This window comes from Anomalospiza imberbis, chromosome 20 (assembly GCF_031753505.1).
Source record: "Anomalospiza imberbis isolate Cuckoo-Finch-1a 21T00152 chromosome 20, ASM3175350v1, whole genome shotgun sequence".
Lineage (NCBI taxonomy): Eukaryota > Metazoa > Chordata > Aves > Passeriformes > Viduidae > Anomalospiza > Anomalospiza imberbis.
Window position 1 is genome coordinate 7,743,125 of NC_089700.1, and position 12,796 is coordinate 7,755,920.

Genomic DNA, 12,796 nt, shown 5'->3' on the forward strand with positions numbered 1-12,796 from the left:
CACAGGCTCCTTTCTGTGCACACACCCAGAAAAGTTACCTTCACTGTCTTCTGGGTTCTCTTCTTCATTAGATGCTTCAATATCTTCATCCTCCTGAGCTGACACAGTGGAAGCCACGCTCTCACACTGTGACACATCTCGCTCCTCTCGGGGCCTTCGCGAAGACTGAGGAAGACACAGCATTGACAATGTACTGAAAATTCACAATTACTGCCTTTTACCACATTCCCATTTACCAGTCTGAGGTTGAAATGAAGGACAGAGAATCTCTGTTTAGCACAGTCATTCGCAAGGGGACACTCTTTCAACTTCAGCCCAACTTTTGCTGCTCCTGACCAAAAACAAGTTTGGGAACAAACCACGGTCTCACGTCATATTTGGAGGACAACAGAACAATTGCAGCAAACAGACACTGATGTTCTTGACCTCTGTGAGAGGGTAGCACTGCAGCTTAGAGGGTTCCAACACACAGCATTCTACTTTCAATGCCATCAGACTTTCAGGTCCTGGACTTCTACCACCTCTCCTGCTCTGTTTGGTAAGGTCAGTGCTTGCTGTGTCTCAAGGAGCTGTTGTACATCTACAGCTGCTCATGCACTGGTGAGGAACGTGGTTTTCAGAGCACTGAAGAACTCTTCAGGCTCAAGTGTTTTACCTAGTACAAAACCTTCTACTGCATTTTAAAGCAAGAAGTGGTTACTGTCACAGGTCAGTGAGCACTGGCCACCCTTTGAAGGAGATTTATGTCACAGCACAAAAACAAGTAGAAAAGGAAATGAGTGGAGATTACAAAACAGCCTTAGTGAAATGTGATGCATGACTTCAGAAAGATCTAGGTTTTCTCCTGCAAAACACTCAATGTCCACAGCACTCACCTTCTGTTTGTGCTGTTGGAGGAGACTGTCCAGGTTGTGTCTCCTTTTGTAGTTGAAGTAGAAGTTCTTACACTGAGCTTCACTTTTCGTCCCAACCATTTTGGCAATCGCTGCCCAGTTTCGCCCGTGTTCCACTAGACCTGGTCAGACAAAAAAGAACCAATATTTACTATGATCAATAACTCAGCTATCCAAACCTCAATAAATGGAACAACAATGCCCATGGGAAGGCAAGACAGAGAAGTATTGCTGTCCAAACAGTTCTAAGTAACCCACAGGAAAAGAGTAAACCTAAGTCTCAAAAGATGATTTTGTCTGTTAAAGCTGCTTGCTTTTTCTTTTTTTACAAAAAAACCAACAGCAATTTTCAAATCAGCGTAGTGTTGGCAAAAGTCACAGCAAATATATTCAGTGATTCAGTAAATCCTTGAAATTTTGTAAATGCAAGTATCCAGAAGGCAGTCAAAGGCTTTACAAGGTTTACCTTTCTTAGCAACTTCCATTTCTTCTTCTGTCCAGCGGGATGTCTCCACAGGCTCTGTAGAAGCTGAAAGAGAAACAAAGACACTGAGTAGAGAAAAGACCAGGATTCATTATCATGGCACCAATTATGCATCTCATAGTCAAGAAATCTATTTACATTATGGCTTGCTCAGGCCACTGGGGAAAGCTCTCTTGTCAGAGGGAAGCAGTCAATCTCCATTAAACCAAGTCAGAGATACACAAGGAACCATGAAAAGCTCAGCAGAGAAAACTGTTCAAAACTATTCTGCCTACAAAACTGGGATTAATTGTCTGTCAAGGAAGATTTTAAGTAACTTAGATGTATTATCGCTAAAATTTTATTTAAAATGTCAGTAATTACCATCAGCTACTAAAAGCAGCAATCCAACATGCTCTAAGCTAGCTCAGTGCCGTCTCACTGCTGGAATGGTTATTTATTGGTTAGTGGGTGTCAAGAAATGTACTGTTCCTGTATTAACTGAGTCTCCAACTGGACAAATGGACAAAAAGCAAAGAAAACAAAAAGCTCCAGTAAGTAAAAGCAAGCAGAAAACTAAGTACTATTCAGGAAAAAGTGCTTTGCATTTACTCCTCTGGATTTTGTATCATCCTGTATAAATTTCTGAACAGCACTGAGCTGCACCAGCCTCCATTTCCTTTCTATAAAATCTGCCATTACACACAGCATGTAACAAAGACCCTGCACCAGCTTCCATTAACAAACCACAAAAGTAGGACACTAAAGTATCTGATCCACTGAAAAACTATTTTGGGTTTTTCATAAAACCCTGCAAAAATGGTTTAAAAATAAAACAAAAGCAAAACCCACTATTGCTTCAGAATTATAAAAACCCACTGCTTATAAAGCCCCACTGCATCAATGGAGCAAGAATGTTTCTCAGAGTCTCTTGTTGTTTGAGACCTGATGTGCCCACTTACTCTGTTCTTTATGGGCAGAACATGTGAGTAACAGAAGAGCTGTTACAAGCTCTAGAACAGCAGCTGCCTGTAACTGCCCAGCTGAAGCATGAGGAGCAACAGAATTTGCCACAGCAGAGCACTGCAAGAAAAAAAACTCAACCTGCCCTGCCATCCTGGATAATTATTTACCAGCCACAAGATATTCTGGTATTTCTGCATCAACACAAAGTAGGTCAGCCTTTTCCAAAATACACTCAGAGACTGCATAGTCTTCTTTAACCATACCAGCCAAGAAAGTAACATTTCATTTTAAAAAAGCCTCTTGCCATATAATGCAGAAACAACAACGTGCCAAGATCTATTTCAGCTTATGAAACCCCCTGAAGTACTCAAATATCAGGCCAATTATTTAACAGCATCCTCAGCGAGCTGCAGCCTGTAAGTGAATCTGTGTCACAGGCACCTGGATCTCTGCAGACCCATCACGAACCTGCCCAGGGAGACAAGGTGTTATCACACAAGGGCTCAACTGCCTTTTCTCCCCTCACAGCATTCTAACAGTCAGCTGATTGCACATGCACTATTCATGAAGTTACACTTGTGAAGTTTAGCAGTTCCACACAGTCACAAAATTATAAGCAGGGCTAAGAATAAAGCTGGAATATTAAACAGGAAAACAGAAGTGCACCGCATGCCTGGAAACAGCCCCGTGTCAGTGAGGAGCCTGCAACCAGCTGGGTCCCTGGGAGTGCTGTAAATGCTACTCACAAGGTTCTGGTGGGGGTGGCAGAGGTGGTGGTGGCTCTTCAGTGGCTGCAGCTGCAGCAGCATTTGCTTGTGCAGCTTCATTTGTCATTGATCTGGTGATTCTGCCCTTACGCCGACCTTGGCTGTTGGCAGTTTTTCGGCCCCGAGGAGCTGCCTGCTCCCTTTCCTCTGTTTCCTCTGGTGCAACTTCAGTTTTGTCCTTTTCTTTGGTATTCTCTCTGGGAATAGGTAAAATATAATTCAGTCATGTTCAGAGAGCCATTGTGAGCAGATATTCCTGAATATCAACGGACAAAAAACCCCAAACCCCACAAACAAAACTCCAAGAACTCAAAAGATGCCTTTAGTGAAGCAGAATTCACTTATTGCCCACAACTTCCAGTTGCCAGGCAGTAACACAGATACATGATTCTGTCAACTTCAAAGAAAATATGAACACTCCATGTGTGATAGAACGTATGAGAAAAGCCCAAACCAACAAGATATGGAAATTATTGCATGTGCAAAGTAACAATCACGTTACTTTGTCCACCGATCTGATTAGCTCAGCAAGACAGAGAAATTTGTATGTCCAAAAAAATTGTTTCATACACAAAAGAAATAGTTTTCAGTCCAGATTTCAATGGAACGGCTAATGCAAATCCTGTTCTGATCTTTGCCAAAACCTGCAGTCTAGGGTGAATTCATGCATTTCAGCACATACTTACTTAGATTCCTCCTTCTCATCCTTCTCTTCCTCATCTTTCTTTTCCTCCTCTTTTTTTTCTGATTTGTCTGATTTTTCCTCTTCTACCTTTTCTTCTACCTTTTCTTCTTGAGAAGGACGAGCAATCTGTTGCTGAAATGAAATAGGATTTAGATGATAACTTGATCACACAATGGTGCAGCATCTTGTCCTCAGAGCAGCACAAAAACTGATGCTGCCTTACTTCCCACTTGATAATATTTTAAGTTACAGGCACTGCACAGTGGTCAGCATAAGAACAGAATAACCCAGCTTTATATCATATAAATTCTGTGGAAGTACAGGAGGTTTCTGCAGCATGAGCATGGAGGTGATTGTGTACAATCAAACACTGGCTGCTCTGCGCCCCACTAAAAATGAACAGCTACGTTTTAAAAGTGCTTAGGGAGGCCTGGCCATGTAGTGAGGGTGTTGCTCCTCTCAAATTTTATTTTGAACTTTGTGCATTTTATAGTGAAACACGATCTTACAACTGGGGAGCAGAAGGTCTTGTAGGATGAAAGTTATCAGAACTCCCAGTCGCTTTCTCAAAACTGTCACTAGTATTTACAAAATATAATTGTTTAAAAAATTGGGTTGGGAATTTTACACTTACATTTTCAGTGAGTTTACAGAAAGAATTATTAAAAGAACCAACAAAAACTCTTTTCTCTACTGAGATGACAGTTTTACAAGCACTGTGCTTGTCTCAAACAGATACCCAGAGTACATTTGGCAATTCATGGAAACACAAGGACAGAGAACGACAAGACAAGGACAGATAATTACAAGATTGCTGTTCTAGCACTTGATCTCAGATTTTACAATCTACTGAAAAATTCCTCAAAATAGGCTTTTCTTTTTCACAGAGGAGGCAACCTCCCTATGAGTGCAGCAGCAGGTGTCACTGTTTCACTGACTAAACTGAGGCTGGAAATAGTCACAAACTGACTTGGTTTTGACATTTTAACAATGTGAACTGGAGCAGAAACCCTAAACACTAACCACTATCATCTTGCTGCAAATTATTAGCAATTAAGGTGCTGGTTACTGATTATGCAAACACTTCCTTCAAGCAGGATGTCAGAGACATGCTAAGATAAATTATTTCCACCTTGCTAGATAGATTGACTTGTAAACACGGAGTTAAAACTGTGTTAAAAAACTAAAGAAAATTATTTTACATCTAATCTATTTAGAAAACAGTTGTTGAAAATCCTGCTCTTACGAGGCCAACTTAACATCACTTGGTTCTCTGTTACCCAGTAACTTTATTTAAGCTGCATAAGCAATGCATAAACACAAACCTTAAAGGAGTCGAAGGCTCGGTCAGCGACGTTCCTGCACATTCATCTGCTGATTGCAACTTTTACTGTCCTCACAAGGGGATGGGCTTGAGCTCAGGGCACGGCTCAAAAGGGCAAAACCCACCCCAGCAGCGACATCACAGAGCTCCTTAGCAGAGGCTGCCTGACCCAGCAACGTGTTTATTCCAGGAAATTGTGTCATTCTGCCACTTAAGCTGCCTGCAGCAGCGCTGCCCCTCTCACACAGCACCTTCTAATCTCCCCGGAGTCACCAGAGGTGATCCCCGTCACACGCAGGCCAGGCGGTGAATTTCTGTCTGCTCACATCACTGGCCTCCCACCTGCTGCCAGCCACAGGCTCCAGCCACACACACTGCAGGGACACAGCCAGCAATGACCACTGCTTGGCCACCAAATCCATTTAAAACTTCACTTAAAGAAACCTTCTTTCAACCAGTTATTTAAGGAATTCTCAGTAATAACAGAATCACAGGATGGTTTGGGTCTGAAGGGACCTTAAAGATCATCCAATTCCAAACCCCCTGCCATGGGCAGGGATATCTCCCACAAGACTAAGTTGCTCCAAGCCCTGTCCTGAACACTTCCAGGGATAGGCAAGTTAAAGCACCATACAGCCATGGCTTTCTCTTAATTCTATGTTAAAAACTTGCTCTATATTTGACAAACTTTGGTTTAAGACACATTTGTTCAGTTGCCTCTGTGACACTCTAGAACAGTTCAGGCAGCATTTTATAAAAAGCCCTTTTAGACCTGTTTGAGGACAAGCACACATCAGAATTTTATTAGCCTTGCACCTCTTCACTTCACATCCTTGATCCAGCACTCAGCTTCTCTCAAGTGGAAGCCCCCACACTGAAACTTGAGCCCTGTTGTGCTCACTGCATTCTCTGAAGGACTTCAACGTCCTTACCATGATTAATATCTCCTCCACTGCAATATTCCACTTGCTTGCCTTCTAATTTACAAAAATATATGAACTATTAAGAGTTTAAGCTGAAGCACCTGTTATTGGCCTAAGCCCATCCTGGAGCACCTCATAAATCTTACATGACTTGTGTTTGCCAATCAGAAAGAAAGTTTCAAGTTGCTACTGAGAGATATGAAAAATATCAGCTTCAAACAAAGCTGGGGCACAGGAGGGGGAAGGGGTGAGCTGCTTTCTGCAGCTGTAAGATAAAAGTTCTGGCAAGCCAGGCAGTTCAACCCTCTCAAGTTCTTTTTTTACTAGCTGTTATAAATGTTGTTAATTAATCACTAATAAAATTATAAATACAAATATGATTTTTGGCACCATGTAGCTCTTTACTATTAACATGCTAACTGCAATACTTCTGAATTTAAACTTCCAGAAGTGGTAAAATTTCCCTTTTAGAGTGCTGAGAGTATTTCCTTGAGTTGGCAAGTCCAGCTCAACCCTCTCCAGAGCTAAAAACCTGGCACTTTCCTGCATCCTTCACAGAGCACACATTAAGCTTGGCCAGCAGTTGCCCAAAGTTTAGGGATCTGTTGGAGTACTTAAAGTGGATCAACAACCAGCAATTACAGAGTACAACTCTGCTACAATTCCAAGAGCAAGTAATCTGAGCTGAACAAACCCTCAGTGTTCCAACTGATGTATTTGGTTACTCACATATAAATCAGCACTCACAGGAGCAGTCACAAAGTCAGGCAGAGCACCTTGAGCTGAGTTCACCAAGCAAATCCATGCCCTTGTGTCTAAAGCTGGAATTAAAATCTTTCTGTTCTATATACATTATCCAAAGTAAGCAAGCATTTATGGATAGAAAAGCCCATCCAAATTTTGAACTCTAACAGTTCCAATATTCTGAAGTTTAACAATGTGGAAAAGACATTTAAATATACAGTAATGACTTTCTAAATATCTCAAAATCTCCAAATCCACTGCACTACAGCTGAGCCAGTTCTGTCTCCTCACCCCTCAGAACAGCACCCAGCAAAGGCACCCTCACCATGTGACACTTCCCATGACCACACCAACCTCATCTTAAAATGGCACAAGGAACTGAGCCACTCCAAATGGCAGCACTACCTCTGCTAAGTGTCCACAGTGACCGCCCACATTTGGACAATCCTGTTCATTTTCATCTTTTCATTTGCCACACATCCAGACTTGAACAGCAATCCTTCCCCAGTCACTACTCCAACAGCAATAACCTTTCCTATTAAAAAGGATTATCAGGCTTAGAAATTCTAACAGAAGTCCTGGCAAAATACAGGTTATTTCCAGTGACTTCTCCCATCAGAGCAGAAGCTCCATGAAATCCTGGGCACAATGACAATGACCTTATCCTAAGCAATCCATCATTTGTGGGGTACAGACAAGGTGCTCTGCCATGACAGGACTCTTCTGGTAGAACAGCAGCCCATAATTCCAAAGGTTTAAGTACAACAGCACCACAGAAGCACAGCCCCATGGCTGTTTCTACTGAAGAGGAGCCACTCCTCAGTTGAAGCTGTTTGCAACAATTTTATATTAAAAGTACACATTTACTGTGACTCCTAGAGAACGTTCAGTATTTGTGTATTTCAGTGCAATATTTACTGCATTTACTGGCTTGCAGAGCAGAGTTGTGCAGTCCCAAAGTTTCAGGGTTATTTTGTTTTCCAATACCCACATTAACCCTGCTAGCCCAGCACATGTATTTATAAGCTTTTGGTACATAAAATGCTGTTCTTTTTCTCTCTGAAGACTTCCAAAGGAACACTCCCTGAATCAGCAGGATTTTTTATTCACATGCATTAAATTGGTCTCTTTCCTCTGGCTCTGAAGTTCCACTTTGACTTTGAGCCTGACCACCAAATAAAGAGCACTATTAATTTCTGCTTTTTGACAAACACTGACATTATGAACTGATTATATATTTTCCACTGCAAGTCACATGCTAAACCTAATTTCTCTTGGCTCCAACACAGAATTTAGTGATGAATTCAGCCTCAATGTCTGTGGCAGAGTCCTCAAAGAAAATGAATTGTCATATTAAAACAAGTAAGAAATGTGCAAAGGAAGAAGATATTTCAGAGAATTAAAACCAAATTAATCAACAACACCCTTGAGGTCAGGATCACTTAAATTTTTAAAAGGGCAACAATACAATAAAGGAAAAATAATTATTTCCCCCCCATGCTTACAATATCTTGCTATCTCAGATAATGAAACAGTTGTAAATATGAAGCAATAAACTAACAATACCCAAGTGATGAATAAATTCAACGTACCTGGTTTCTTCCTCTGCGTTTGCCATAATTCCTTCGCACAAGGGCTTTATAATTTTCATTTTTCTTGGTCAAATAATAATATAATACACAGTCAGGAACATTCTAAAGTGAAAAAAGCAGGAGAAAGTAGGGTTTAATCCTAATGAAAATATTTGAGTTTTTAATTTCTCCAAACACTTAAAGCTATACAGCCACCAGACTAAAGTAAAAAAACTTCTACTTATTATTACATTGAAAAGTTAGGGATCCTACCCTAAGCTCTACTTATATTAAAAATGTCTTACCTTTCGTTCCAAGTAGGAAGCAATTAGACCAAAGTTCTTGGGATGTTGGACAAACCTTTTAGAAATCAGAAATTATTTCAGTTTAACAACATAATCCATGATCAAACAAGCAAAACAATCCTGCAAACAATCTGTTCCATCAGCAAGCCCTTCATTTCCACAAGTGAAATTAGCCTAAAAAGCCCAGTTTTCAGATTGTGCTAATTTAGAACTGAGCACTTAAAATGATAAAATGAAATTCCTTATCCACACTTATCATTTTCATCTTAGCACAGAACTAAAGTACTTTTGAGAAAATTTTGTATTTAAGGACTAAATGCATGTGAGCACACTCAGATGAAAAATAAGTCAAAAGCTTTTGCAATATTTATTACAGCCAACGGAGAACATTATCAAATATTACTGCACAAAAGCTTCAGCATTTCTGATTTAGCTTTATGGGGTTGGGCATTTAACTGTTATTCTGTCATTTCAATGCAATAAAAAGAAAATATAAGAAAGGCCATTACTTTTCCTTAAAAATCTCCTTCTCGTGGTCTGTCCAGACATTCATGAACTGCCTGTCTTTATAAACTTTCATGGGATCCTCCATCAGCCCGTTCATGTTGATGAACTTCACCCTTCTCTGCTCTGCATCGAACATCATGGGAGGGATGACAGAGAGCTGGCGCATTTGCTTCTCGTTATTCTGCAGAACAAAAGACAAAGTAAAGAACACCCAAAATGCTGCTACTGATGTTTACAGTTCATGAATTACACAGCTCTTAAAGCTCCACAGTCAGCTTGGAACTTCTTTTTGTACACAACTCTTGCAGAAGCTGTCACCATCGCAGTGAACACTTATGGGCAGCTAAAGGAAATAGTGTCACAACTGGTGAAACACCAAAATGATGGAGGGTTTGAGTGAGAAGAGGAAGAGCTTTCACATGTTTGTTACAGCTGTAAAAAACTAGGTTGCAGCAAGCCTGCAATGAGCATGAGAAAAATCTAGGGCAGATACAATTAGAAAGCAAAACCCTCAAAAGAAAAGTGTTTGTAAGATGTGCTTCAAGCCACACTTCACACAGATTCTCTTAAAAAGAGAGAAGAGCTTTCTCTTCTCAGTGAAACAAACCCTCTACAAGACACCTTGCACTGTCAGTGAAAAGATATTTATTGGCTCACCTCCTGCTCAGAGAGCCCATCAATGATTTCTGAAATCTCGTGTTCACTTCTGGCAATGGTTGCTGAAAGGCCAGCGCCTCTTTGGCCAACTCTAAAACGAGGGGAAAACAGAAGGAAAAAGGATAAAGTGGAAATTAGCTCTATCTGCAGGTTTTGTACACCACAACAACCTCCAAAATTCCTTATAATGCTGTTAGCAGTCTCTCAAATCAGCTAGGACTGGCCTTTCTTTCTAAGGAGAGTCAGAGCACAAACTCTGTCATGTCCTGCTTGGCTTCACAGTGAGTTTGCAAAGCTCAGCAGAAAGGGCACAAAAAAGGTGTTACCACCAATTCCACTGCAAAGCAGGTGCTTCAGAGAAATGCTCAGCTTCTGCTGAGCATGGGAAATGTTCATCAGTGGCACAGATATTATCCCCTTAGTTAGTACGACTGATACACCTTGAAAGAGCATTTTTTGGTTTTTTTTTTAAAAATCACACTAAATTTGCCCTTTATCAGTTTGGTCAAGTTACTAATACAGCACTGAGATTTGTTATGACAAAAGAAAATTTTCCACTTTTGAATTGATGGGGAGAACTGTAACTTGGAAGAATTCTTCAGCTTGTGATCTTTACCCTTAGGAACATCATAATAATATACTACAGCATGTGGGTCAAAAAGCATTTCAGAGGTAAAAACCACTACTAAATGGAGAGAAATACTTCAAAGATTTTACTGAATTCATCCATTTGCACAAAATCTGAGTAAAAATCCCTTCATTTTTACATGGCTTAGAGCACAGCTATAGACAGAGAGGCCATTATTTTACAGGATGTAAATATAATGCAAAGAGATGACCTCTTCCCAAGTAGTCTGCAATTACAAAGACATGAAATATTCTTAAAGTGAAACTTCTTATGTATGAGTGCTGTTCCCATTCTAAAAGTTTGCTTTCTTCTTTTCTTGATTCCATAAAATCTTGCAGCCTCTACAATGTATTGCAAACTCTCTGCTTTGCCCATGTTTTATGACAAAAAGGTGATGTAGACAGATGGTTACAAGAGATGAGATTAAATCTTTATGGAGCTTGAACTCTCCAAGGTGTATTGAAATTATTTCAAACATCAGATAAACAGATTTCAACACAATTGAATCAAACTTGACCTAATTCTAATTTAAATCCTATCTCTCTACCTACAGTACTGCAAGGTGAACTCTCAAGTGAACTGCACTTCATTCCTTTTAAGATTCCTTGTAGTTTCCATCAAACAAATGTCTGATAGATTAAAATTAAATAATAGGGCCTTAATTGTTGCACCTTGAATATTTTAAAATGCAAAACTGTCTGGAATAAAATTACCTGGCAAGTGCAACAAAGGATCAGTCAAACTGTTAATTAAGAAGATAAATGGTTTTTGAGTGTGGAGGCTAATGAATACAGGGATTATGAAACACAGGAATAACACAGACAGTGACAGAAAAATACCAGTGTAAATTAGGGTGTGTGCCCAAAATGAACAGGTTCATGGGAATCTGATGCTCCAACTGTCCTCAGAATTCCACAAACCCCTTTTAGAGCAGCTTAACTCTCCTCATCTCACTGACACCACAACCTAAGCAGCCTTTGCTAATTGGCCCTTTTTCTGTGTTCCTTTTGGAGAATATGGGGTTTGACAGCAGATCTGAAAAAGGACATGGGAAAGGAACCCCCTGGACATCACCACAGCAGCCTGAGAGGACACCAAGGGATGAGGCTGGCACTGCTGGCACAGCTGGAGGGGAGGGACAGCAAAGGGGACACTTGTGACAGTGGACAGATAAAGTAATGGAGATCCTTAGGATGGGAAGTGGAACTTGAGCTCAATGCCATGGAAACACAGTGAACAAAGGGAAGAACATTTCACTTTATACTCTGTGACACACCAATATTCTTTTTAAAGCAATAAAGTCATGAACATAAAACTTAATCATTAAAATTAACTAATTTTATTATAAAGAATTTAAAAACTTAAGACTGAAGAGATATTTTGCAGGAATATTTCAAATCTCCAGTAATACCTTTGGAATCTTTCTTGCTGTTCTCTCTGCTTCCTGATTTCTGGGAATTGTTTCTCATAGTACTCCCGTGTTTTGCTCTCCTTGGCTTTCCTGCGTGGATTATTTTCTATCCTGTCTACTTTCTTCTCCCATGCCTCCATCAGCTGATCATAACGTTGACAGATTTTCTGTTCCTGTTAAATTCCAAAAGCAAACCTTGAACTAAGCAAAATACACCAAGTGATCAGTACATGTCACATGGGCAGGCTCCTGGAATGCACAGATTTTTCCTGCTCCAGTGTCTTCCATGCTGAAGATGACTTGCACCACATTTCCAGCACAGAGAAGGTGAGGAAGTGGATGCAAAAATGTTAATTTTGAATATTATGCACTATTTCTTTGCTTTACACAGGCTCATGGTATTTGGTAATTGTCATTACTGCCTTCCAGAAATATTCCACACTTGTTTTAGCTTAAGGTCTTATTTGTCTAATCAATATATTTGGGAATGTAAGACAAGGGTCCAGACAGAAAACCAGCCACATGCTCCTTTTAGAAAATCATGGTGCTCTTACCCGTTGTTTTCTTGCATGGTTCCTTCTTTTAAAGAATAGGATCAGCTTTTTCCTCATCACCTGGTTTCTGGAAAACAAAATTAGGGGAAAAAAGTGAACTATATAAAAACCAAGCACTTCAAAACTACTTAACAAAACCCATCACAATTCTAGATGCCAGATCATTATTATGAATAACAGTTTCAGGGTAAAAAAAAAAAGGGAAAATTCCCAGTGAAGTTGAGATACCTAAATCACCTAATACTGCATTTTTTCAGAGAGGAGATTCTTGAAGATGGCTGGAATAAGCAATTGAGACACAAAAGGTTCCAATTTCAAGGCAGGTGCTCTCCTTTATCACAAGAGAGATAATTGTTAAAATGAAAAAAATTAGTTTAAGCTATTATGCTTTTATGGGG

At 40.0% G+C, this 12,796-nt stretch overlaps 1 protein-coding gene across 4 annotated transcripts in view; it reads right to left on the reverse strand.

The window, feature by feature from the left end:
- NCOR1 (nuclear receptor corepressor 1) overlaps nucleotides 1–12,796 on the reverse strand; it is a 55,400-nt gene that overhangs the window by 20,959 nt on the left and 21,645 nt on the right. For all 4 annotated transcript variants that reach the window (XM_068210523.1, XM_068210526.1, XM_068210525.1 and 1 more), the window contains exons 9-19: nucleotides 12,399–12,465; nucleotides 11,845–12,017; nucleotides 9,806–9,896; nucleotides 9,151–9,329; nucleotides 8,642–8,696; nucleotides 8,358–8,459; nucleotides 3,776–3,906; nucleotides 3,069–3,286; nucleotides 1,360–1,422; nucleotides 876–1,015; nucleotides 39–165 (exon numbers count right to left, since the gene is read on the reverse strand). In XM_068210523.1, coding sequence (XP_068066624.1) covers nucleotides 39–165; nucleotides 876–1,015; nucleotides 1,360–1,422; nucleotides 3,069–3,286; nucleotides 3,776–3,906; nucleotides 8,358–8,459; nucleotides 8,642–8,696; nucleotides 9,151–9,329; nucleotides 9,806–9,896; nucleotides 11,845–12,017; nucleotides 12,399–12,465 — 1,346 coding nt within the window. The remainder of the gene's footprint in view (nucleotides 1–38; nucleotides 166–875; nucleotides 1,016–1,359; nucleotides 1,423–3,068; nucleotides 3,287–3,775; nucleotides 3,907–8,357; nucleotides 8,460–8,641; nucleotides 8,697–9,150; nucleotides 9,330–9,805; nucleotides 9,897–11,844; nucleotides 12,018–12,398; nucleotides 12,466–12,796) is intronic.